The 26,608-nt window shown below is 40.7% G+C and overlaps 1 protein-coding gene across 3 annotated transcripts in view; it reads right to left on the bottom strand.

Moving 5' to 3' along the window:
* gpc5a (glypican 5a) overlaps positions 1–18,555 on the bottom strand; it is a 172,994-nt gene extending 154,439 nt beyond the window's left edge. For all 3 annotated transcript variants that reach the window (XM_054770652.1, XM_054770654.1, XM_054770653.1), the window contains exons 1-2: positions 18,201–18,555; positions 11,772–11,933 (exon numbers count right to left, since the gene is read on the bottom strand). In XM_054770652.1, the coding sequence (XP_054626627.1) occupies positions 11,772–11,933; positions 18,201–18,342 (304 nt within the window). In that variant the 5' untranslated portion in view covers positions 18,343–18,555. The remainder of the gene's footprint in view (positions 1–11,771; positions 11,934–18,200) is intronic.
* Between the last annotated feature and the right edge of the window lie 8,053 nt (positions 18,556–26,608).

The raw sequence follows: 26,608 nt of genomic DNA, 5'->3' as shown, positions 1-26,608 counted from the left end.
ATTATGCTTGCTGGGCGATCTCGCCACAATCAATGTAGAAACAAACCAAACACAACTTCTCATCACTGCATTAAGCATCATCAAGAAAACCATTCAGGGGGGCTGGCGGGCGGTCCCCGCTACTTGCTGGTGTCTGGCTAGTCTCCGTTTCCTGGCTGGCGGCTCCGGGGTGTCTCACCCGGCGTGTTGGTGGATGGGCGGGGGTTGGGGTGATGGCTGGTCTGCGGAGTGGCGGGGGGCAGGGCTGGCGGTGGCATGTGCTTCGGCGTCCGGTGGAGGGTTGCTGCTCTCGTGGGCCCAGTTGTGTGGTGCTTGCTTTTCTGTCCCTCCTTGGCGCTTCTGGCTTGTGTGCCTCGTGGCTCCGCTCTATGTGGGGCCCGGTTCTCTTTTGGTCGCTATGGTGTGGCTTCCTGGCCAGCTGTGGTTGTATGTGTGTATCATGCGGACGCGGTTCCTGCTGTTCTGGTGGCGGTCGGGTCTGCCTTGGGACGTGTGGCTGGTCCATGGTATTTGGCGGTTTGGGGTTTGCATTGTGGACGCTGCCTCCGGTGGGGTGACGGTGTTGGGGGTGGTGTGGGTACCGTCTCTGGGGGGGTTGGGCGAGCCGAAATGGGCATCCTGGCGGGCCGGGTAGGGCTTGTGGTGTGTCCTGCAGCCCGTAGCTTGCCTGTGCTGTGGTGAGTGGTCTGTCGGTCATGTGTCCTCGCTCCTCCCCCGCTCGGTTTGGGCGGTGTTGGGGTGGGCATGTGGGGCCCTCGTCCTTCATGTTACGCTGCACACACATATAGGACTTTGGGGGGTGGTCTACGGCCGAGCGTGGCGGAGGAGTGGAGTTGCCTCTGACTCTGTCGCTCTTCAATTTAAATCGCACAATAGACACTTAGGGTTTGGGGAGTGGGCAGATGAGGGACCCACTGTACTTCAGCTGTCCCCCAATTTTAATTGCATCTCTAGCTGTCATCCACATACATCATCCATATATGTCTCCTTTTAATTGCATAATAGATGCAATCCCATCTTATCACATACACTGTTGGAGCGGGCTGGATTGGGGTAACTGCTGCCTATTCTTCAGCGCCTGTCCGCCGGGGTCAGGGATGTGGCTGTGGACTTAGCCGCTGGCTGTCGCGGAGTGGTGGCTCGCACAGGGTGGCCAGGCCTGCGGGTTGTTTTTGTCTGGTTCGCCTGCCCTTCCCTTCCCTTCCTTTCCCGTGTCAGGGATCAGGCATGGCATGGGCTCCGTTCCCTGGTGCTGGTGTGTTGGGGGGGGACTGGTAATGGCATAGTAATGGCATTGAGACGTGATTCATGGATGTGTAGATCTCCACTTTGCTCTCAGTGTGCTGCGAAAGCTGACAGTGCACTGACGGCTTGTGACTGCTTTGGGGCGGGGTCACTCAGCAGCTCTCACTGCTGCTCAGCCAATCGCAGGGCACATATAGACAAACAACCATTCACACTCACATTCATACCTATGGACAATTTAGAGTCGCCAATTAACCTAACATGTATGTTTTTGGAATGTGGGAGGAAACCGGAGTACCCAGAGAAAACCCAAACAGAGATGCCCAACGGAGATTCAAACCCAGATCTTCCCGATCTCCTGACTGTGTGGTCAACATGCTAACTAAACTACAATCTATAATCTATTATTTTTTGAAAAAGCGTAAATCCAAGTACTACAATCCAGCCACTGCAGCAACATATATGTAAAGAGCAGTGAGATTTATCTCTAAGTCTACTGTATGATTCTCAATTTGATTGGATTACAGGAAAGGAAGTCCAGACTGTACCATGTGAGAATATGCCAAAATGTTTGAATGAATGTTGTGAATGAATGAATGAATGTAAGATACACAAACGTATGGCAATATTTATGTAGTTTGCATTGTTTAGAATTATAAGCTATGGTTGTGTGGGTTTCTATCTTTCTTGCATGGTAGGGTTTCATATGTTATTTTGTTATTGTTGTTATTTTTCTACATTGTTTCACACCACACTCAATAAAAAAAGAACAGACAGCTAGTGTGGCGAGAGCTGCAAACAAAACCAAGACTGGATGAAAACATTCCTGCGTTCAGCCTTAGACCACAGCCTTTTGCACCTAAAACAACACACGGGAGATACTGGAAAGCGTAAACTAAAGCAGTAATTAGCATAGACCAAATCTTTGTGATGCTCCCTCAAAAATGTGCAATCAAACAAAATTATGTCATTCATGACAAAAACATTGTAAAAGATAAAACAACACAATCTTCTTACCATCTGAAAGCTCCTGAAAGAGTGTGACAGCTGACTGCAGTCTCCTTAGTGGGGCCACAACTATTCAAAGTCATGTTCTATTCAAAGCTTAAAACGATAGGCAGCAGGTGCTTTTAAGAGGCTGTAAAAAAAAGCACAATTATTATCTATCCTAAAAGATAGTACAGAGAATTGCAATAATAGCAAGACACTAAAAAAAAAGCACACAACTGTTGTTCACCAATAAATGGCTTTACCAGAAAAACGGATCACAAGAATGTCGATGACAATCATAACAACACATTTAGAGCAGTAGCTATTAAAGGTGCTGTCTGCCTTGGTTAGGTACTGCATGGGGGCACTAACTTTCAAATGTTTATATTCTGCCCTCTTCCTGCGCCGACATTGCAAGCCACACCCCACAGAACACTCATGCATGTGCATTAGTTATGTTTGCTGTCAGGTAATTATGGGGATTTGGCAAATTTTACCTACTAACGTTAGCCATCATTGGATGCATAGCCTATCATAACCACACAATTACTCCAAATTGTTTGTTGCTTCTTTTTGAGACTGCTTATGTACAGTATATGTGCACATATCACAGACATGTATGTATATACAAGACAGCGGTGAGCTTTATTCGGGTCGAACTACATGTTTACATAGTTTACCTTCAAATTGTGACAAATATAGACATGTACTACAATTTGTTCTTCTAAACCACTATTGGTATATGCTAGCTGGTGGTGGTGGTGTTCTTATATTTTTTGTTTGAAAAAAGTGTGATTTGGTGGGAGGCAGGACACCGCCTTTAACATAATAACATCTACATTTTTAAATGTCAAGTCCTGATGCTTGTTGCCTTAGAACGTTAAAATGTTACTTGAAACATTGACGTAAAAAAAGATTTGAGTGGATCAGATGAATTCAAATTCTATCATTTCCTCTGCAGAAGAATTCAGAAAAAATTGCATGTCAACCAGTGACTCTGAAAATATTAAGTTCAACCTTAAAGGTTCCACTGTATTTTGGAGCATTTTGTAGAAATGGTAGGTTGTCTCGAGATGTTCAACTGCCGAACCATTTAGTTTGCTTTTTTCACGTAATGTATTAACTAACAGGAGTTTTTTATCCATGTCCACAATTCTTTTGGATCTACAGGAACATCTCCATACTGGTGACGTAGCTGTTTACTCATTGATGTATCCGTTGAGAAATGTCTAAGTCTTGGTACAGAGCTGTACTATTTTTAGTGTTCTTGTTTTATTATGTTTCTTATGTTCTTGTTTTCTTCAACATTCTTCAAGTGGGCTTGATAACATAGTTGCCAAATGCCTCTCTCTTTCCTGAAAGCCTCACAAAAGGAACCAAAACGTTCAAATTGACAACTTTCTAACAACATTCTTTTAAAGGAGTGGTCTACAAGAGCTCAACAGCTGACTTACAGTGGTTTATGTCTCTAACTTTTATTTGCCCCCTGCCTGGCACAGAGCAGGGATGTTTCGTTGCCATGGTTGGAATACAAAACTGCACAGGATGAAAAAAAATGTCTTTCTTGAAGCCAGGCTCAGCAGGCTGCATATGTGAGCGTTGTGTGTGTGTGTGTGTATTGGGGGACATTCTGCAGAAACCTCACAAGGTAGATGAAAACATTCCAGCTTGAGAGACTTTCTGACAGACTGCAAAACGTAAGGAAATAATTCATTTGAAAATTGTATTTACTGAATTGAATCGCAGCGATGAAGCCCAGTGTTCCACCAGCCATGAGTGAAAATAACGTACTCATGCGAGTGCATGTGTATTTTAGTGAAGTTGCATGTTTCAGTGTTTTTATGAGAACATGTTTTAAAAAAACATCCACTCTGAGACTTTTTAGTCACAAAAACACCGCTGTAAACGAGATGCCCAGACTTTAAGACGTAATACTGAGAAGCTGTGGCAACTTGCTCTGAAGCAATGAGAAAAATGTAATGAAGCGTTGCAGCAGGATGAGCCATGCTTTGAAGCTCCACTTGTAATTAGCAGCTCATGTGCCTGTTTTGTCGTATATTTACTCTTTATTCTGAAAGTATTGAGCGCTTTTCTAAAAGGCCCTTAAAGATCGCATAACCATGGTCCATTACAGACATGCCCACCCTGAAGAGAGTCCCTCCCTGAAGAGAAAAAACATTTTAAATGGCACTTCATACGTTGTTTTTTTTATCTCCCTGTGTCTTCTGAGTGTAACATACTGTAATTTATCTACATTCTTCTAATTTCCTGTACCTCTTTCCCATCAGCTGCATCATATAAAGATGCCTAATTGAAGGCTTTGCCAAACAAATGACTGCATTAGCCTTAACCTCCCTTTTAACTCATCACTCCTCCTGTCTGCGGTTTGTATGCATTCCTGCTCGCTGTTGTTTCTCCAATTACAGTCCAGGCTGTCAGTCATTTGAAAAGTAAATCAAAGGGGCTTTTTGGTTTTGTTGTTGAGGAAAACTGGAAAAAAAAACAGCTTGTCAGTCATTCTTTCTACTCTGTAAATTGCTCTGAAAATGTATAAGTAGAGGAAAAAGTTGCTTTTTTAATTACTTCTTGGATTATTTCCCCTGCCATTAAAATCTGAAAGCACCTACAACAAACCTCACTGTCACCCAAGATGAATAAGAAACAGTTCACTCACATCAATTCGGCATCATTGAACACTCCCTGGTTAGGAAAGACAAATTAAATGCTTGACTAGTGTTTCTTTTATGCTCATGCAGACAGCAAAACAGCTCTTTTCCACCCACTTTGTTAAGATCTAAGAATCTAAGAGTCCTTTTGTCTCTGTGCTCATGTTGCCACTGCAACTTTTTCTGCATGGGACAAAGGTTCTGAAAAGGTTATGTGTGTGTGTGAGTGCGCGCATGCGTGTGTATGCATGCGTGTCAGTGTGTGTAAGCATACTGTGTGTCATACACTGAAAGATTATCCGCTTTCAGCAAAATAAAAACAGCAAAAGGACATGGAGCTGAAATATTAATACTTACAAATCAGCTGTGGAGGTTTAGCATAACTCATAAGGTGGCAAATCATTCACAAAGTACAAGGGAACTCATACATGCTCACCTCCTCCAATTCCCTCCATCTATGTTCTATACTACTTGACCTCATTAGGGATGTCCCGATACAACTTCTACACTTCCGATACAATACAATAACGACATTGCAGCCTTGAGTATCGACTGATACCGATATATAAACAGGATCCAATCAAATCACAAATCATGCATACTTTTATGACTTATTTTATTGAGTGCAATGTTAGAAAAAGCTTGATCATTATCGCAGTTAATTGGTTCCAGACCTGACCGCCATAATTGGATTCTGTATTTTCATAGTTAGAGCATATAAAACCTGTTTATAACTTTCTACATACAGGTTTTAACATTATTAAAGGCCTGTGGACATGAAATAACACCCCAATAGTCACTTTTACACTCATATTATTCTGTTTACATCACATTGCGCAGGCTACTGGATCACTACAGGAACATAACAGACAGTTGCCACTAGCATAGCAAGCTACCAAGCTTACTTGTTAGCCACTCCAATTTACTTATTCTAAACTTACGAATTTCAAATTTCAAATAGAGTAGAGAAAAAGGACAAAGAAGCCAAAACCTTACTACTTCCACAGGGAATGAGAAGAGAACATTTTTTTTACACACTGTCAGCCATGGCATGTCGGCTCAGCTCTACTGGCCAACTAGCCAGTCTCTATGCATAGTGAAAGGCAATGTAATGTAACGTCACGTCTCATAACAGTACTGATGCCTAATGAGTATGAAAAAAACTTGCGGAGGTTTGTTTCGCAGTGGTTTTGCCGTTGTACCTGCTCCTTGGTTAGCACATTTGTCTGGATAGGACCACTTGTATGGAAATACTGGAAATACTGATATCAGAGATTTTAGAGGCAGGTCGATATAATCCAATACTGTTTTTAGCTGGTATCAAACCAATATCCAAGATCAATATCTGCACACCCGTAGTCCTCATTAGAGTCATGAGTGAGCAGGAGCCCATCCCAGGTTACTTTTCGGGTGAGAGGCAGGATACACCATGGACTCATCGCCAGCCAATCGCAGGTCAAAATGTTGCATTTCTGAACAACTGAACATGGATAAAGCTTTTCTCTAGTGACACACAACACCGCTTTTAACTGAAACCCTATGGATCAATTATGTTGTTTTGCCTGTTTCCCTATTTGTCTGGTTTCCTTGATGGTGAACTCTATTCCTTTTACTGACTAGAGTTTTTATGAGTCACTCACTAAAGTGAATCGAGTATTCGATTCACTCGAGTCAGGTGTCACAGCGCGCATGCGAAAAAACAAAATCTCACGGAGACTATATACTCACTAAGCAAACACCTTATTGAGATGGTTGGCCCGTTGCAGTGATACCTTGGGATGTGGCAGTCTGCCCCTTATACAAATGCAAAAAAATGGACTAAACTTAATAAAGCGCTTTTCTACAAATGAGGCTGGAATCTACAGTATTATGCGACAGCATTATGCCACAAAGTAAAAAAATTCTGTTTGTAAAATGATATCATAATGACCAAATACAATCAAAAGTATTTTTTTCAGCCATACGTGTGAAAGGTAATCCCGTGAGATGTTGTTTCCAGAACAATGAATTAGGCATCTTCCCCTTTCTCTCTTGCCACATCCAATATGGCGGTGACGTCGACGTATGAATCAACGCTCAATGCAGCATCTATGACACCCGAGAAACTCGCACAGTCCACCTACCTGACTCATTAACCAGTGAGCCCACATCAGATTCACGATTCACTTGTCGGCCCCCTAATGCCGCCGATGGCGAGTGAGTGTGGGTGTGCGAGTGCTCGGCTCAGCGTTAACGAGCGAGTAGTTCGGACACGAACAGGAAGTAGAAAGGAGAATTGATCTGAGGCAAGGAGCAGATCTGTAGCTTTTTCCACGGGGTTAATACGTTTCCACAAATGCAGTTAGAATAACAGTGGCAGAATTAATGTCATATTACCTGATTGCCTTTTTAATTTACCTAGTGGCAGCAGGGTAAGTGAACGTTTTAACAGAGATGAATCCCCGCGAGTTCCAATTCAGTAAAATACTCACGAGTTTTGAACGACTCAGTCAATACTTGACCATCTCTATTGTCTACTCAAACAACATTTTGTAGCCACGTGCCATAAAACAGGTGGAACAGTGGAGGTTTTCACTCACCTCGGTGTGTTTACTTATCGGACTGTTGCATTTGTGCGGGTAACAAACAAAATGTTTTATTGCACTGCTAATGTTTTCAGCCGACTCACATTTCTTAGATATCTCAAAGTAGGTGGTGTGCATGTACATCATATTTACTACTGGCATGGCATACATATTGGAGCCACGCAATTTCCAGGCCTGTATGAACTGCATTTGTTTTGATAAAGTTGTCTTCTGTCCCCAAAGCATTTAAAAACAAAGTTGTTTAATGGAGAAAAAATCATTAGGAAGTGCAACACTTGTAGTCTTGCAGTTGTTTCATTGTTTGACACCGTTGTGCGACTTTAAAAGCTGAACGGAATCAGCTGCTGGCTTGTACGCACGCAGCCTGCTGGAAGCAGCCGCCAATGTTTGTTAACTGCTGAGAGTTGATGCTGACAAGGAACTCTGTTTGGTTTGGCAGGAACGCACACTCGCTTCAAACCCACAGAAGACAACGCCAGTGCTGCTCTAAGTGTTTGCCTGACTGTGCAAATCAAACTGTTCTTTCAACATGAGGGGAAATTAAAGGAATATGGTTATTTAACAGAGTACAGTTCGTGATCAAGAAATCAAGAAAAACAGCGCTGACATTCACTATAAGGTCCACTACATATCGGTAGTCGCACAAGTTCAGTGGCTCCGCGGCTAGCTTACGCCCCGTTTAGGGTGATTTTCGATTTATATCAAAAATTTACACCAAAATTGTGCCTCGCTTTGCATACATTTTCCAGTTAGCATACATAATGGCGTGCATATTGTCGTGTTATTAATACACTGCATGAGGCCAACTGTCTTCTTAATATATTTTTGTCACAAAACAACCTTGTTAGCAGCCTGTTAGCTTGCTAATACATGGACACTGGAACCGGAAGTCAGCTTTGTCTATGATGTCATCAGTGGTTTACTCTGTAGTTCTTTGCTGACTAACACAGTTGCACCACAAGTCTCAAAAAGATTAACACAAAACATTTTATATTTTTTATACTTTTACAATTACAGCTTGACATGCAGAAAACAATTCAAAATGCATATCAATTATGAATGAAAGGGTCATTTAAGGTTACATTTATCTTCACTGAAGACGTTGGCACTTGTAACTTTCTTTGACTCCATGATCAAAAAAAACAAACTTGAGGTGAGAAACCAACTGGCTTACAGAAATAACTCATACTAAAACGCAAAGGTGGTGTCCGTGTTGATCTCGCTGCCACATCTTCAGCGAGTGTGAACGTTGTCACGTCCTGCGTTGTTGCCTTTTGTTTATTTCTCCTTGCTAGCCTCTTTCTCGCCTGTGTTTTCTTTTTCTTTGCAGGAGTCCTTTTGCCGGCTGGTGGCGGGGCAGCTGGGCGCACCTGAGCTGGATTGGACGTGTCATACTTAAGATGATGGACAGCAGCTGGGAGACGCTGCTTTATTCCTCTTTGCTCTACCAAGCGGACTTTGGCTTGCCTGTCGGCACCTCTTGTTTGGACTTGCTGTTTCTTCTGCATTTATATAATATTGCTAATTGCACCAGAACTTACTCAAGCGTCTCCTCAGGTGAGCCCATTTGCCTCCCCAGCTTTCCAGCTCAGCCATCTGTTTATTTAGTGGACTTTTCTTGTGGTGCCAGTTTTCTGTTTACTCTTCACACGCCACCACCTTTTGTTACCAGTACGAACTATTGAAAGTATTATCTCCACATCTGGAGGTCCAGTACTTTTTCTAACACGTCACAGAAAGTACCCTTAAATGTTCATTTAGCCAATCATTCACCACTTACATGTATTTCAAATCGCTTTATGCACGTAAAACTATAATTGTACAACTACAGTATATAAATGTGTTTTGTGTTAACATGTTTGGCTTCCTCAAACTGATTAATTGGATTAATTAATTAATTAATTAACTGATTTGAATAGCATAAGTTTTGGTTTGAGTTGGCCCTCCTGGAACAGAACCAAGGTTCCACAGTAGGTTTTTTTTTTACATTGAACCAAAATTGAAAAATACTCACTCCACAAACAAGTATTCATTTCTGTACTCCCCACAATACATACCATTTAGTTCCCTGCATAAAATATCTGCCAAAAAACATTGTGCTTCAATTTTTTACAAGCTTTTTTCAAAGAGCAATCAGAGAAGATAGAAACAACATAACATGTAGGACCATTTATGCCTTACCAAGAGCTTTTAAATAAGAGTGATAGTTTTATTTAAATACTACAAACTCTATTCATTATTTCTTGAATTCTGTATGTTTCATCTGAACTACCAAGTCTAAACGGACACATCACAACAAAAACCGTGGCCTTTGCTGACCACAACTAAAACACTGTGATCAAGCTTGACTTTGCTTTAAATCATTTCGGTTCAGAAGGAGGATAACTGTACTGTACTTCTTTAAACCAGAGAGGCACTGTTACAGAAAATTGGCTTCATCATATGTCTAGGACTGCTATTCAGGTCATAAGCTCTGTATTTCTTGCCCACCCTTGTCACTCGTCATATGAGAGCTATCAGCCAAAATGGGAAAAACATCCTACAGTGAGCGACAGGACCACTCACAGAGAGACAGGTTGTTTCCTGTAAGCCAGCAGTTAATCACTACTGGGGAGTGAATTTAGTGTTTCAGTAGGTACAGAGTTATAGCTTATCAATATCATTAGTGTGGTTAAAGGAAAACTACACTTTTTTTGGGATGTTGCCCATCATCCACAATCCTTATGTGAAACATGACCACACATGTCCTTCTCTTTTCTGTATGTTCTAAGGAGAGAAAAACAGCTAAAAAAAATACCTAGCATGTGGGAGCTAACAATGCACGTAATGGGACACACCTATTTCAACTATAAAGCCCTAAAAAAGCCCTCCAAAAAACGCCAACAATATTCTATTTACATAACTGACCTGTATATAAACCAAGCTACAGCGACATTGTTAATGTATCAGCTAACCCAAAGACCTATTTTTCTGGCGTTGTTGTGCAGCGCCTCATGCCACTACCCAGCGCTGTTCAAAACAATGTGACAGGACACCAATCTGTATTGGCTAGAAAACAAGAACAAGCATATGAACAACTACAAATCGACAAGCAAATCATCTGTAAAGTATTAGCCCACATCCCATGTTTTGTTTATACATGTCTAGATGGATTGTGTTGTGATATCATGTGCTATGTGCTCCATGTATCACAATCAATGTCATGAAGACTTACTCGATGGACAGTTGTCCGTCTGTTCTAGCTGGTCTGGGGCGTCTTTTGCAGTTTATTTTGGGTAGGTGGAAAAAAGTTTCTATCACTGCAGGGTTTGTTAGTGCTAATAATTCTTAGTTCGTTGTGAAGTGTCAGAAAACTTGGTCTCAGTCGCAGGTTATCGGTCCTCCAACAGCACAATGACCCAAAACACACAGCCAAAAATACTCAACAACGGCTAAGGGCGAAACATTGGACTATTCTGAAGTGGCCTTCTATGAGCTCTGATTTAAATCCAATTGAAACTTCCTTCAACACTAAAACAGATGGAGCAGTTTGCTTATGAGAAGTAGGCCAAAATACCTCTTGACAGGTGCAGGAGTCTCATTGAGAGTTACAAGAAGTGCTTGATTGCAGTAAATGCTTCAAAAGGTTGTGCAACAAAATATTAGGTTAAGAGTACCATTGTGTCCACGCCGGTTTCATTAGTTTGCTGTTTTTTTTACTTTCTCTTGAACCACAATTCAAAAGCAATGTCCGATTTTCATTTGTTAATGTTTACTACATCTGTCTATATTAATACATTTATCAATTTCCAGTTATTTCAGTGATTCTCATAGGTTTTTCCTTCATTTGTGTAAGGGTACCTACAATTTTGACCACGTGTGTAGTTGGTAATGAATAAAGCAATGCTCTAATAGCACCTGTTTTCAATGGTTGAAATCAGATTATCACAATTTTCTAACAGAAGCAAGTCTCCAGAAAAAAAGAGACAGGTAATCCATGCCTAATACTGGTCAGAGATGTGTTAGCTGCCTCTCTAGTGCCACAAGGTTTAACTTGGACACAGTGTATTTAGCCCTAGTAAAGGCCTCCTGGGGCTCGTTCAGGAAGAGACGACCTGTCTGATCTCTACATCAGAGTACGGTGGTGGATGTGGAAGGAGGACAGATGGTGCTCTGTGTGCTTTGAAGAGGGGCCTCACTGCACACATACACACATTCACACTGACACACTGTTTTCAAAGCGCTCACATCACTTCCATTTAATACCTTAAACTATGTCAGCAGGCTTTGGGCAGCTGACACTTACCTTGAAAAGCAGCCACGTTGCGCGAGATGAGAAACTTTAGGCTTGAGCTGGACGTCTGAAGAAGGTTTTGGATGTCCCTCCTCGCCGCCATCTGGTACCTTTCCTCCATCTTTTTGGTGCAACAGGTCTGGCCTTTAGACTTACATACTTGAAGCTCTGAGCCTAAAAATAGAGATACAGAAGTATCAGAATAATTATATGTTATTGTGCATCAGTGATGTGCGGTCAGGAGCTGTAGGTGGGGTAGAGCCTCACTTGTCATAATGAAACATTTTTAAAAACTAATAACATAACATAAATATTCACGTGTCCATTGAACTGTATTATAGATGTATTTTCTGAATGATTCCAATTGTTTTTAACATTTTCTTAAGTAAAAATGGCTGAATTTCTACATTCACTGATCAAATACAGGGCAGAAACCTAAGATGAGGCCACTGTGGGCGTCGTTCTCGACTTCGTGAGCAAGCCCTGCCAACTGTCCGAGTTCACACTGAGTTGGAGCGTGGCGGCTGCAAGTTTCTGTTTGTCTGCATGACTTTCCATGACTTTCTACAGCCTGTGTAATGTCTTTAATGTAAGTGTGACATCATTATTCTTGCTAATCAAATAATAAAATACACAGAAATGTTAAACGAAAGGCACTTATGCACTTGCAGTAGCCATGGATCCTGAAGGGGTCAGGTGTGCGTGGGCTGGAAGGTGCTTGTCCTTCAGGTGAGGAAAAGTCAGTGTTTCTCTAGCAGTGCCGGCTAGAGCTAGATTTACAAAAAAGTCAAACGTAAGATATTTTTATGCTTTATGTCAAGATAGACGATTATATACCCAAGCTCACCAGCAGGTGACAGACATTTACAACAAAGTATCATAACTTTTCCTGGAAAAGAACACGGTGCATGTACTTCATATACAGATAAAAGGTAAAAACACAAATGTTTTTCAATTAATAAAAAATAAATAAATGGTTCTAAGAAGTATCTGAAAACAATTTGAAAACATTTTTTTTTTACCAAAGTGAATTACAGTCATCCCTCGTGCCCTCATTCTGTTGCGTTTTTTTCCAAAATGTATTAATTCAAGTCAAGTCAAACTTTATTTGTATAGCACATTTTAAATCAACCAGAGTTAACCAAGGTGCTGCACAAGCCATATAGACAGTAAGACAATAAAATAAAATCAAGCATTAAATCAATAAATATGCTACAACAACATATAGACAGCGAATTTTGTCAAAAACTATAAAATATACAAAATAAAATCCTTGTACTTGTTCAGTCTTAATTGTTTCAGCAGGGTTTTACAGAGCTCAAGTGTTTGTGCATCTCTCATGTGCAGGGAGTTCCAAAGTTTAGGCACAGCCACAGAAAAGACTGTAATTAATAAATGATCGTTGTTTCGTGGTTGACTATGGCCTATTATTAGTCAAACATATTGAAAGAAGTTCTATGTAGTATTCTGGTCACTAGGCGTCAATAATGTTACACTAATGAGACATGGTATTAGATTAGATTACCTTCACATTGCATGGAGTCAGCCATGGCATGTCCGACATGATAGAGTGAAAGGTTCTTGGGGTGTTATTTTTACAGGGCTCTAGTAATATTAAAAACACATTTAGAAAGTCATAAACAGGTTTTCTATCCTTTAACTACAAAAATATTCCCGTTAATTAATATCAAATCCTACTTTGCGGATTTCACTGATCACGGTCGGGTCTGGAACCAATTAACCGCGATAAACGAGGGACGACGGTATTCTCTTTTTTTCGCTATCCTCTTAATGAGCAACCTCTACTAACATAAAAAACTCTAAAGGAGTCAGTGCCTCACCAGCCATGAAACCAACCACACGTCACTGTTATGTATTATACAGGGTGGGCTATAAGTTTCCATACAGAGGGAAATGTATAATGTATATTTTTTTTATGTTTCAGATCAAATCCCCAGATCTCTCCCCTCTTTATTTCTATCTTTGGGGGCACTTGAAGGTCATGGTGTCTCAGGTGAAGATACCGGACATAAATCATCTCAAAGAACGTATCACCAACGCTAGGCCTGTCAGGATAATCAATAAATTGATAAATCGAACGATGAAATAAAAACAAATTGACATGTGCATGCAAGCCTGTTTGTTTACCTCGTCTCTCTTTACCACACACGCTGGATGACAAGACGGTTCACTCTGCAGCTGTCTGTGCGCGTTGGTGCTACAGTGGAATGAACGAAGAGAGTGAACTCTCCTGTTCTCTCATCCCCTCTTTTTCCCAGTATGTGGAGGCGGGTCTGCCATGGCTAGCAGCAAGTTAGCCTCATGAGCAAGCATACGCTAACATGAATGAAGGCACGAAAGAGATGGTTTCTCAGACCCAGTGTTTGGGAATATTTCAGTTTTAAACAGAATGAACACGGTGAGCACATGAGCACTGACGACTGACACCGACAGTTTTCCCAACTGGCAAAAACCCTACCGATGGAGGTGCCATGGGCAGCGGAGCCTTCGTCCCAACAGTCAATGCATACTGAGGAGTTTGCTCTGCAAAGTATATATAAACAAAATAGTGCAAAATGGTGCACAGTCACAGTGTCGTTCACTATATGTTAAGCCTTCCTGTTAAGGAATAACACCCACCCATCCATCGATCTTCTATGCCGCTTATCCTAAGGAATAATAATAATGTTCATTATTTATTCAAGTGCAATTTTGTTTACAGAGATTTGATACTCCATTTTCTTTATTGTATTTAATGTTGTGTGTTCTTTTTACTGGAGTGTTTTTTTCCCTAACAGAGACAGGGTCTATTTTTTATTGTTTTTGATTGTGATATTTATTTAAGTTCAATATTTGCTAAAAGAGACTTCTTTTTTTGAGGTTTTTTGTCCTTTTTTTTGTTTGTTTAATGTGTTATGTTGTTTGGTTAATTTATTTTTATTGTTAAAAGCTCTTGACATTCCAATTACAATGTTAAATACTCTTGAGCAATAAAAATGTATTGCTTTTGATACGATGTACTTGCATTATTATGCCATATAATTAATGAAAAAATGGTCTAAAAAAATGTCAATAATATCAATTATCGACAATAATTTGTAGCACATTATTTGGGGTTCTACCCACACATTTACTTGTGTTGCTTGCAAACCTTGCTGTAATGTTGACTAATCAGGCTTTCTAAAAATATAAAATATACTACCAAATGTTATTATTAAAAAGGTGAAAAATGAACAAAAATAATGCTTAGTTTGTCCTTTTGTAAACATTGTTGTTGCTTGATTTGGCGCGCAAAGAAAAAATATAACATTAGCACCTGTAGCTAGATTTGTGTATCTGAAATAGAACAACTTTACAAGAAGAGACAAAAGTGATGCTGCATGCGGATGGCGAACAATGCTTGAAGCTACAAATGATCTGTATGAAGAAATGAAAAGTTGATACACCTGGCTGTTACAGCTACAGGAAGTGAAAACAGAAGCAAATGTGGACTCGGTGCTGTCCATAATTGGTTCCACTCTTCTAGGAAGACTTTCTACAAAAATGTCTCTGCAGGAATTTTTGTTCATCCACCCAGAAAAATGTTTGTGATGTTGGAGGTCAATGATGTTGGAACTGAGAGGGGGCCTGCTGGCTCCCCAGCTCTGTTCTAGCTCAGGTGTTTTATCAAGTTCTACACCAAACTTATCCAAGCATGCCTTTTTGGGCTTTACTTTGTGCTTTGGGGCACAGCCATGCTATAACAGAATATCCTTGTAATTATAGAATTGTCCAAAAGTTTTTTTTTTAAATCTCACTGAATGATGAATGCATTTCCATCCATAGAGATGGATGTACACTAGGTCCCCAACTTACGAACAACCGACTAGCGAACACTCGCGGCTACGAACACAAGCCGACTGGTCTATATTTTATTTTATTTTGCCTTGTAGTCAGTCGCTCAATCAGTATTTATACTGCTACTGTACATGCTTGACCAGTAGAGGGCACTGTGACACTGCTAATGCAGCCTTAGAGCTAATGAGACTAACAGAGGAAGAGTTAGATGCTGGGGAGATAAAGCTAAATGGAAAGCTAAATTGTACAACTCGGACAGAGCGTGTGATTAAAGTTTGTGAAGAGTTAATAAGCCTGCTTAATTCTACACCACCCACAGAACACTACCACTTTTAGAAGAGTCTAACGACAACGACTTGTCCTTTTTTTCAATATCTCCTCCTCCAACTCCACCACAACGACGTATGCTCGACCACTCCTCTTCAAAGGTAAATAACATTTATCATTACGTATTATTAGATCATTTTTATTATTGTTTTTTTCATTAATAATCCTTGTTTCATATTACTACTGCATCCAAGCTCATATTTACATACATACGCATATACTGTATATGTATACACGTACATGTAGTACCTATATCATTGGTAATATTACCTTTTCCCCTACTTAAGAACGATTCAACATAAGAACGGTCGTCTGGAACCAATTGTGTTCGTTAGTTGGGGACTTAGTGTATTACTATTTTTGCATTTTTGTAACGGTGATGGAAAAGATTTGTTCCTTGGAATGGCTCCAAAAGAAAAAGAATGGACAAATGTGTATCAACAGTAATCAAGTGATGTTGTACAAAATTTCATTCAACTTCACAAAAACATTTGCTCTGGAAAAACGACCGTGGTCACGCTTTTTAGCGATGCACAAGTGATAACGCTTGACTGGCGCACGTAAACCCAAACAGCTTGATTCTGAGAGATATGTGACAAGCTGTTATCACATCACCAAGAGATGTGTCACAATTTCCACTACGATCAACAATCTGTGTCCATGCAGGACAACTGGAACATCTTGAAAAGGGACCCGAAGCTCTGCAAATGGTCCTGGGACATGTTGAGACAGGCTGTATAGGGCCTCTGCCAAAGATACCATCTTCTCCCTGTGAGGTTCAACACGATGTGATGGCACACGTGGAGGAATTCAGACTTTTCCAACAACAACATGAAATCGCTCCTCTATCTTGCTTTCTTCCACCTATAGCCTACACAGATATGTTCTCACTTCCAACAACACACAAAGTGGAAAAAAGTTATTGCAGTCGGCCTTCTGGCCTTCTTATCTGGCAGGAAGGCTCAAACATAAAGAGGTCTCAGATTCTTGGAATTTCTGGTGCTTATTTTTCACAAGCTGACAGTCAATTATAGATAATTCTCTGCATCTCTCATTGCTGTTTGGATGCACTAATGGAGTGCTCTACATCTTCCCTGTGTCAGGATGCAGATTTGGTTTCTTAGTAGTTTCAGGTGCAGTTTCAGCAAGTGTTACTTGAGCTTATGTGGTGAAATCGCAGGAGGCCCCGTGCCCTGTTTATCTCAAAAATGAAAACGTTTTTTGGCCTGCAATTCTGCAAACGCAGCAGCACTGACATTTCAAACCACCTAGCTTTATTTAGAGAGGGGAGGGACAGTGGTTCTATCAAGGTCATTTACAGGTTTTTATGTCATTTAAATGTGCTTCCATAACAGTTGCAGTGCTGGGCAAGTGTGGTGACATTGACAGTGAACAACATGTTAGTCAATTACCATTAAGATTTAGTATTAATGATATATTTCCAAGAAAGTTAACTGGAGCGTTGTTCACCACTCTCTTTCCACAGAATAATGCTTGTTTATCCATGAAAGCTACTTATCCACTTTATAAGTAGCTGGGGATCAGAGTTGAGACAACAAGTTTGACTTTTAAATTACACCTTTTTATTAAATGGATTTACATTGGTCACTGATGGTCTAGTGGTGTAGGCAGTGTGTGGTCAGTGTGAATGGTCTCTGTAACTGGCCTGTTATTGACTGGAGATGAGTACACTGCGTGTAGTCCACCTTTCAGCTGAAGTCATCTAGCTGGGATAAACTCCAGCTTTCCGCCAACCTGAACAGACTCCGCAGATGGATGGATGCTTCACATTGCATTGAGCAGCAAAAACTACCCTTCAGTTTGTGGTGTGCCAAAAAAAGATATGGTTTGAATCTCCAGTATGTGTCATATACACGTTCTCCCTGTGTTTGAGTGTTTTTTCCCGGTTTTCTTACTCCCACATCCTAAACACACGCATGCCTGTCTAATTAGAGATTCTAAATTGGCTGGGATAGGTTCCAGTTATCAAATGGAAAGATTGATGGATGGAGCTTCAACATAAACTTACTGTATTCAAACAAAAATGACCACAAAAAAGTATTTGTCATGTCGTTGGTCACATAAGCTATTGCAGCATATTACGATCACACACACAACTCAGTCTTGACTTTTCTATAGAGTTACAGTTTGACAGCAGCACTATTATGACTAGATATGTTTACATATTGATAGCGTCAATATGCGAACAGAAGCAAACTGCAAATGCTTCATAAATGGTAAACAAACGTGAACTGAGAATGGTTAAGTCACACATACCTGGCCTGGGACTTGAAGGCAGCAACTGATTTGGTCCAATTTGCCTAAGTTGGAAAACTTTGCGCACTTCGTCACATTTTTGCAGGTTTCCAAAACCAATCCCGCAGAAACACGCCAACAGAAAAATGCTACTCGTCCACATTGTGAGTACTTTGATATTAACTGAAAAAGCCGACTCGTTTCTTCCATTCAGTCTGAAAAGATGTTAGCAAGAGTTCCGTTCAGGTAAGTCCCGATCACATCGTAGCTTTTTAGGCGACAGCGTCAAGGTTCCGATCCAAGGAACAGCTTAGTTACATCCGGACACAAAGTTGAGTTGCGAGCCGTTTGTCTCCAAAGTTACTGCCGGTATGCATGCTGTCCACAACTTTAGCAGAATCCTTCAGCAGAGGCGGTACCGTCATGTCACCTGTTCCCTGCTCCTGGGTACTCGTGCTGGAACAGGGCGACGGCGCCATCTACTGGGTAAACAATGTAACTACACCTAGCTGGGGGTTTTTTTCCCCCTATTTAATTTGGCCATAAGCAGTGGCGGAGCTCCGGGGTAATGGTCTCATTATGGCCATCCCAATGAGATATTTCTGGCTCCGCCACTGTAAATAAATGGCAGTTGTAAGAGGTAACACTAGTTTCGTACTTCGCCACCACAGCCAAAACTTATGTGGGTAAATTTTCATATTCCACCGCTGACTTTTCGTACGTCACATATTGGAAAGTAAATAACTCGCAATTCATTGCTTTTGTTACTTATCAAAAACTGTAATAAAGTAATATTGTCAGTGGCCACAATTTTTTCATTGGGGTCGCCAAGGTGAGACCATTACTCACGAAGAGTGGCAAGAAGTTGATATCGCAAATGCCTAGATGGCCAGTGCCTTGGCCGGAGAGCACACTACGTAGCTCCGCCACAGAATATAGTCCTTAAATACACTGCGATATATTATACATGGGTTTACACAAGGCGCATGCTTTTTAGAGGGCTACTTTTATTGGATTTTTAGAAGAGATTATTGAAATTATATTTTTTACACTAAACTGCTAGTATCCAATAACTACATTACACAGAAGCCATTTTCACTTTTTTTATTCACATGAGCAAAATTAAAAATCATAACATATGAATCCCTGTGAAATGGTAGAAAGTTACATGCCAAAAATATTAGTAGCAACAGTAGGGTCACAGTTCATTTAACTGTCCGAACATATCCTCATTCCTATACAGGCCGGGACAAGTGCAATACCTCAAAAGTATACAGCATTGCAACTAATCCCCACCTGCACAAGAAGGGACGCCGCTACACATGTGTATTACCCACATCCCAACATATTGACATGCATGCATAGCTTGATGAGAATCTTGCAGGATATTTCAACCACCTAGTCAGTTTTGCATGGATTTGCACAGCAAACACCTATTAAAGCTGAATGCAACCCAGCAAAACTGGCCAAGCAATGACTAGCGGAACTTACGGTGATCATTGGACATGTGAGCTTTAAAAAGATGAACTTAGTTAGAAGTACTTCAAGTGCTTACATTGCAGTAGATAGAAACTCACTACCTGCACTATAAGCACTTTAGTACTGCTGAACATGTGGACGAGATGTAGAGACCTAAAACTAGAGACTTTAGCACATAAAAAATGGTGTGTGTTGTATTCTGATTTCAGATTGCGGGGATGCCACATCCAAAAACCAAAAAGATTCAAACAGGTGGAGAGCAAGCAGGCCACCATCAGTTTTGCATAGATTTGCACAACTCATCTATTCTTGTAGTGCAACTATGCAAAACTAGCAGAGAACTGCAAGACAATTAGCCCAATTAGAAATTAGGATTGGTCTGGTGGCGCATGTCACAGCCCCTTATGCCAGAAGGAGCACTTAGGGCAGTAGGTGCTAGTCTATTTCACTATCTGCACTAGATGCACCTTAGCACAAAGACAGTTCTGCAAAAGACATCACAGATGAGGGGTGACTGACCACATGTGTCCAAATATTGCTTTAAGTGCCTCCACTGCAGTAGGTATTGAATAGATCTACCTGCACTGTAAGCACTTTGACAATACACAGACTACATCTGAGTGGTGGTGGCACCGTTCCAAGCTTCTTCCCTGGTTGTCCCATTTCAAAGTGGACCTGAAAGGATCACACACACAAGATACAGTAAAGCAATGTAAGGTATGGTGTGGCAACAGGTAACATATGCTTAGCACTGGGAACTTCTGATTGCATAAAACAATTGTGTGATTAAAATGGTTGACCATGTATTGCGGCTCTGGTTTATTTTATGAGCACAAGGCAGTTGAAAAGCATGAATGTGCAGAACATGATGAATGAGAACAATCTGAGGCCCGCGTTCTTTGCGCCACCGAAGCGCGTGCGCGGGGAGTGCTGCTTACCCCTCCCCCACCGTCTTTAACATGGCGCCTCCAAGTGCGCCAACCTTAGCGTAAATAGCTTTGAAGCGACGTACCTTGACCACTGTGGTTGTTTATTGTCCGCTTGGACGTTTCTGTCGCGCGTCTTGTGGTTTAGAATCCCTTCTAAAAAACACACACCATTCCAACAGTAGCCGTGTGCTGCGCTTGTTAGCGGGTAGCATAGCCACGGCTAACTAGCGGTAGCATGACGAAAACATGGCAAACCGTGTCGCGTACATCTCATAGGGTTGCAGTTTCATTAGTATTGGTATTCGCTGGGAATGGAACAACGTCAGACTAGTTTTATAACCAAGCAGTCTGTCCTCTATAAATTGGGATTTTGCTTTATTGTTGCGAAATGTGGCGGTCTACGTTACAAACGGACCGAGTTTAGGCTAAGCTAGCTATGCTAAAAGCGCGGCCTAAGCCTGCCCCATGTGCTGCCGCTTTGTTCTGGGGGGCACTTTAACTCACACACCACTGCACTCGAAATTGACCATCCAATTCATCACACATCTATACTTGCTTTAATAAGTATCACACCACCGCCCGTCCACTGAAGTCACAATGATACCACGTTGTTAGCAGTTTTTAACTAGTTGCGAAAGCGCAGCGACGAAAGCTCGGGACAGCTTTTCAAATCTCCCTCATTCCCTCAATGGTGGAAGCTGAGGGGGCTGCCATGCGCCTCATGTTACACTGTTTTCATCGCCAAAACATAATTTGCGCCGAATTGTTTGCCTTTTTCAAGCATTCCATGTGATAAGGTACATATATTAAGCTATAAACACACACGTAGAACATTCCACTTACAGGCACAAAGACTTAAAAACACACCAAAGCGGACTTCCTCGCCGATAAACATGCGCTCGGCAGACACTCACCAGCCCAAATCCACCATCTTCGCTACTTGCTGCTGGCTGCCGCCGACAAATCAGCAATAAACGTGCAAGTATTGCCGAAAACTTTTGGTGGGGGGGAAAACGAAGGCTGAAACGCAAGCTGAATGTGTGGTCCCGATGCGCTGCTTGAAGAAGATTGCGGGGTTAGGAAAGTGGCGCGAAGGCGAGCAGTTGGTAACCATGTGGGTGAATGAAGGGCGGCTCCCACTGAACGTAAATATGTAGCTACAACCCCCAACTCCACCATTTGCATACATCAACTACGGCACTTCCGACAGCACCGCTCCTCTCCAACAAGCATCCATCTCGGACGCCTTCAAGCCGCCTCCAGACCGAAGGAAACCTATTATTTCCTATACATATATTTACATTTTAACTTGTAAAATATAAATGTAACAGCAGCAAACCACTGAAGCGTTCACTTGTAGTTCAATGTAACTTTTGCATTGCTTGGAAATGAATGGTCATCCGGACACAATGGCGCCTAATTGTGGAAGCTACTGTATTTTTTAACTTTATTACTGCAGTCTATTTCTTATTTAGCTTTACATTCAATTCCACATAATATACCATACAGTAAAATTAACCTGTTGCTTAAACACGTATTATTTCAAATAGTTGTGTCGATTTTGTGGTTCTATATATGTATATTGTATACATATATTGGTATGTCTATGAATTTTGACTTTTAAAAAATATATTTATATTTAAAATATTTTCGTTCATGGTATAATTTACTTATTTATTTACTTATTAAAGATAATGGATTTCAACTTTATTCTTCAAATTGCAACATTTTCATTTTAACGTTTTAAATAAAATAGATAGATTAATGATGATTTACCATGTTTAGCTTTTGAGAAAGAAATCTGATTTTGTTTGTTTAAAAAGTTGTCTTCCTCTTTTGATCTCTCTCTTTCTATATATACAATATATATAGCCTAAATATATTATTATTATTAATATAATTATTTCAGAAAAATGTATCAATTAAGTGTTATATTTCCATAAAAGATTATGATTGCCGACTTCAATAATTTTGGTAAGTAGAAAACATTTCCAATCTGAATTTTTACAGTACTTTTATTTGCTTTTTCTGGGGTTTTATCTTTGTTGTTGTTTGTTTGTTTTGTTTTGTTTTGTTTTGTTTTGTCTGACTGAGAACAAAACAAGTAGATATAGTGGAGATAATGTTACCATAAAGCCATAAACCACAACAGAGGAGAACAGCAGCAAAGTCTGGGCCTCCTAACAGGATGTAGGGCCCAATTCACTCTATAACATCTTGGAACACTTAAACAGAAGATCTCATCCAAATAGGTTAAATTAATCGTTACTTTAAAAAAAAAGTTTAAAGTAAAAAACTAGGTAATTACATACATACACTTTGGAAAGATAACTTAAAAATATACACTTTTCATTCAGATGTAGTTATTGGTGTTTCTACAGTTTGAGCCATCTGTCATATATAAACAGATCCATAAATACATATTTTACTTTAATTGAAACAACTTTTTGCTTTTGATCACATCCCACTGACTTTATATTTCAAGACGGAAGCAATGGGAAGAGTTTCATATGTTTATGGATTAAAATGTGTTTGTTGATGTGAGATGAGATAACGTATGGTAGAAGTAGCAATGCAACACATTTACTTTTCACTTAAATGGTAAAGACACGGAAGGAGCTTCACTAGCTGGTAACTTGCTCATTCATTAGCACCTTCCCACATTCAACTCAAGCCAGCCAAACATCGAGTGAGGTCACGTGACATGCAAAATGTCGGGCCATCGCACACACACACACACACACACAGAGTGGGTGTGATGTATGAATGTGATCTTTGTTACAAGTGTTTATCAGCTTGTTGTCTTTTGTACACATAACAGTAAATACAGTATATATGCTGGCCAGCAGAGGGAACTAGCAAGCTAAATACTATACCGTACTGTACTGACATAAGTTCCTTTCAGCTGAATGAGGAAGCATTAAAACAACTTTCCCGTCCTTGAAGACTTTTGTCAGCAAAACCGAATTTTAAATGTACATTTAAAAAAAGTCAATCAATGCGTGTATTGATTGGGGAAAACTTTCCCTGCTAAAATGATAGTTGGTGCCTTGGGGCTGTGTTTGGGGCCTGACACTATTGTATGGTAATTGTCTTCTCTAAAAGTGTCTTTTCCTCCATTTTCCTGGTCTTACTACAGAAGCAACGGGCGCACTCAGTCGTGACCCCCCTTCCTCTCCTCCAACTCCCTACACAAAGCCACTCGTGCAGCCAGTTCTTCCGCATGGAAGTGAGATGGGGGTGGGTGCAACACGGTGCTTGTAGACTTCACATTGTCCCGTGGGGTCAGATGAAAGCATATGGCTCGCCTTATGAGACCTCCCCCTTCCCGCTCTCAGTACAAACCATACTTAATCAGGTAGAGGGCAAACAGCATTGGAAGTTACGTGTTGGTTTGTGAAGATAAAGGGTCCAACGCATGTGAGGTTCCTGCAGCATAAAAAAGAGTTGCTACTTCAACTAATATGCCGGCACACTTCACAGTGACATTCAAGCCTGTACTTGAGATCCATCCCCTCTGTCCTTTTCTGTACCTTCTTTCTAAAATGGCTTACCATAGCTAAGCTCCTCCCACATCAGGGGCCATAAGCCCGGGGGTCCCTGTTTTGTTCTTCCTAAAGAGGCCTGGCTAACCATTGTCTCCTTGTGACCCCCGGGTCAACTGAACTCACCTCGCCTGACCACGGCCTATTCAGCTGTGAAGCTTCACATTGGACAAAAAACATCTCACAAGGATCACACACACATACACGGACGCACAAACCACTAACTGCCTCATGTTTTAGTTTACACAAGGACGATCTACCAAAAGGGGAAGCTTTTTTTTTTTGGGGGGGGGGGGGGGGGGGGGGGGTCATTTTTCATCTATCCCCATTCACACAGAGCCTCAACGTCAATGCATAGTGTGCTCATATGACTTGTACAGTGTGCAATCGTCCTGTGCTCTGCCACTCGTGACATACTCTCGCATGCACATGCTTCACAAAGTTGGCTTCTTCGACTTTTTGCATAGGGATGACAATGCAAGCGCACGAAAATGTTTTGAGCGGACAAAAAATTATTTAAAAACAGTTTTAAGTGAACATTACCTAAGTCTGTAGGCGCTGGCCTGATAGCATAGAACACACACGTCATACACAGATTCTCTGAACATTCTAATAGTGGTTTCAAAGGCAGCTGTTACCAGAAAGGTGAGAACAAATCGACCAACTGCAACCTTAATGACACGTTCTCCAAAACTGCAAAGATCTTAACAGATCTCTTCTGTTCTATGGATATTTTTGAAATTCTTAGTTGTACGTGAAATGGAAATTCCATGACTGTAATTGTTGCATTATTGAGGTATGGAGATGAAATGAATCTTGGGTAACGTTTGGTCTTTTCTTGATTGATAATTCAATCCTAGATATTTGAAAAAACTAAAAAGGACACAAAAACCTAACACGAGCATCATGGTTTTATTCAGTGGCTCTGATATGGGCTGTAATGGCCTTCTGTAAAATGATTTGCAGTGGAAGTCATTAGCGATCTTGCTGATTGTAAAATGTGCACCATACAATTTCTGCTACACAGATACTGACATTGACCAATCACAGGAACTTTGGAAATCCAGTAACAACCATTACCTTTTGTGTCTGCCGGCGTCATGCTCATTAATTAGCGTGGGAAACGCCTTGAGTGCAGAGTTTTATTTGCCGCTGTTTTTCTTTTTGTACAGTTATCTTTTTACATGTTTTTTATGGTGTGGGAGTGATAGAACACTGCAAAAAAATAAGCATGTTTTGAGTGCCCCATGTTTTTTTTGAGTGCCAACATGTCATATATATATGTATACTGTATATCAATACCAGTCTTTTGTGCTTGTATTATTCATTTATGGTGAGATAGTTTAAACTAATTGCATTCATCTTGTGCTCACAGATGAAATATTACCGCTTAGACAGACCTGCCAGCGTGACTTTGTGCTCTCAGAAGTAAGTAAAAGAGCGTCCCTGGTGGCTGAGAGGCTCATGGAAGCTGACAGGTTGAAAATGTGTCGCATGATGTGGCTGAGGGAGCATGAAACATGCTCATCCATGGATGTCATGCATTTTGCCACAGGAGAGGCAGTGAGACAAGGAACCATCGAGTGATTTTTACATGACGATCATTAAAAGATGGCTTGATGCCTTGCGTGGCTTTGCGTGAAAAGTTTTAAAAACATTGAAATTCAGTTTTTTTATTTTTTGCTATGGACACTGTTAGGTAACGTGAGTCTGGAGTGAAGATTTTTCCAAATTGATCCGTACACCCTTTATTTCCTGTTGAATTGTGCAGTTCAAATCCACTTTTCCATGATCGTTATTTTTGCCTTTTCTAGAAGCTACTTTCTTCTGGCTTCTAAATGGGAAAATTAGTCAGAGGTTGTAGCGCCACCTGTTGCTTCGACATGTACTTGACAGCCTGCAAATGTCTTTTCACGTGGGCATTTTTACGTAGACCGAGGTTTTTTTAAAACCCAGAGTGAGGAAAATATGTGTATTTCCTGTATTTCAAAATTTCCATTTATAGAACGGAGATAATTAGAATCAGATCATTACATTTTGCTAGTAACATTTTAGGTACAGGGGACTCTGCCTCACTAAATCCAATCCAAAATGCACTCCATCTATGTGTGTATTGTCTGTTTAGCCCTACTTTGCTCACAGAAATGTTCATCATGGTTCTATTCAGGGCAGCACACACTTTCCCTGGAGCGTCATTAGAAGTGTAATGGAGAGATAGGCACTCGAAGCAGTGTCACGCCTTCAATTATAACCACAACAATGCACAGAAAACAATCAAAATTCTTGATTGTTTTCAACGTTTTTGAAATAAAAGTGCTTCGGTGTCCTTTTGACAAATTACAGTATGTGATTTGATCTGCAGTCTTTTATATTTGTGAATTTATCAATTATTTACTGATTTTTTTTAGCATAGGACAAAAGAAAAAAAATGATTTGAGTGAATTAATAGTTTTTATACATATTATTACACTGAATA

Source organism: Dunckerocampus dactyliophorus, chromosome 3 (genome assembly GCF_027744805.1).
Source record: "Dunckerocampus dactyliophorus isolate RoL2022-P2 chromosome 3, RoL_Ddac_1.1, whole genome shotgun sequence".
Classification (NCBI taxonomy): domain Eukaryota; kingdom Metazoa; phylum Chordata; class Actinopteri; order Syngnathiformes; family Syngnathidae; genus Dunckerocampus; species Dunckerocampus dactyliophorus.
This window is presented reverse-complemented; position numbering and strand designations above follow the sequence as displayed.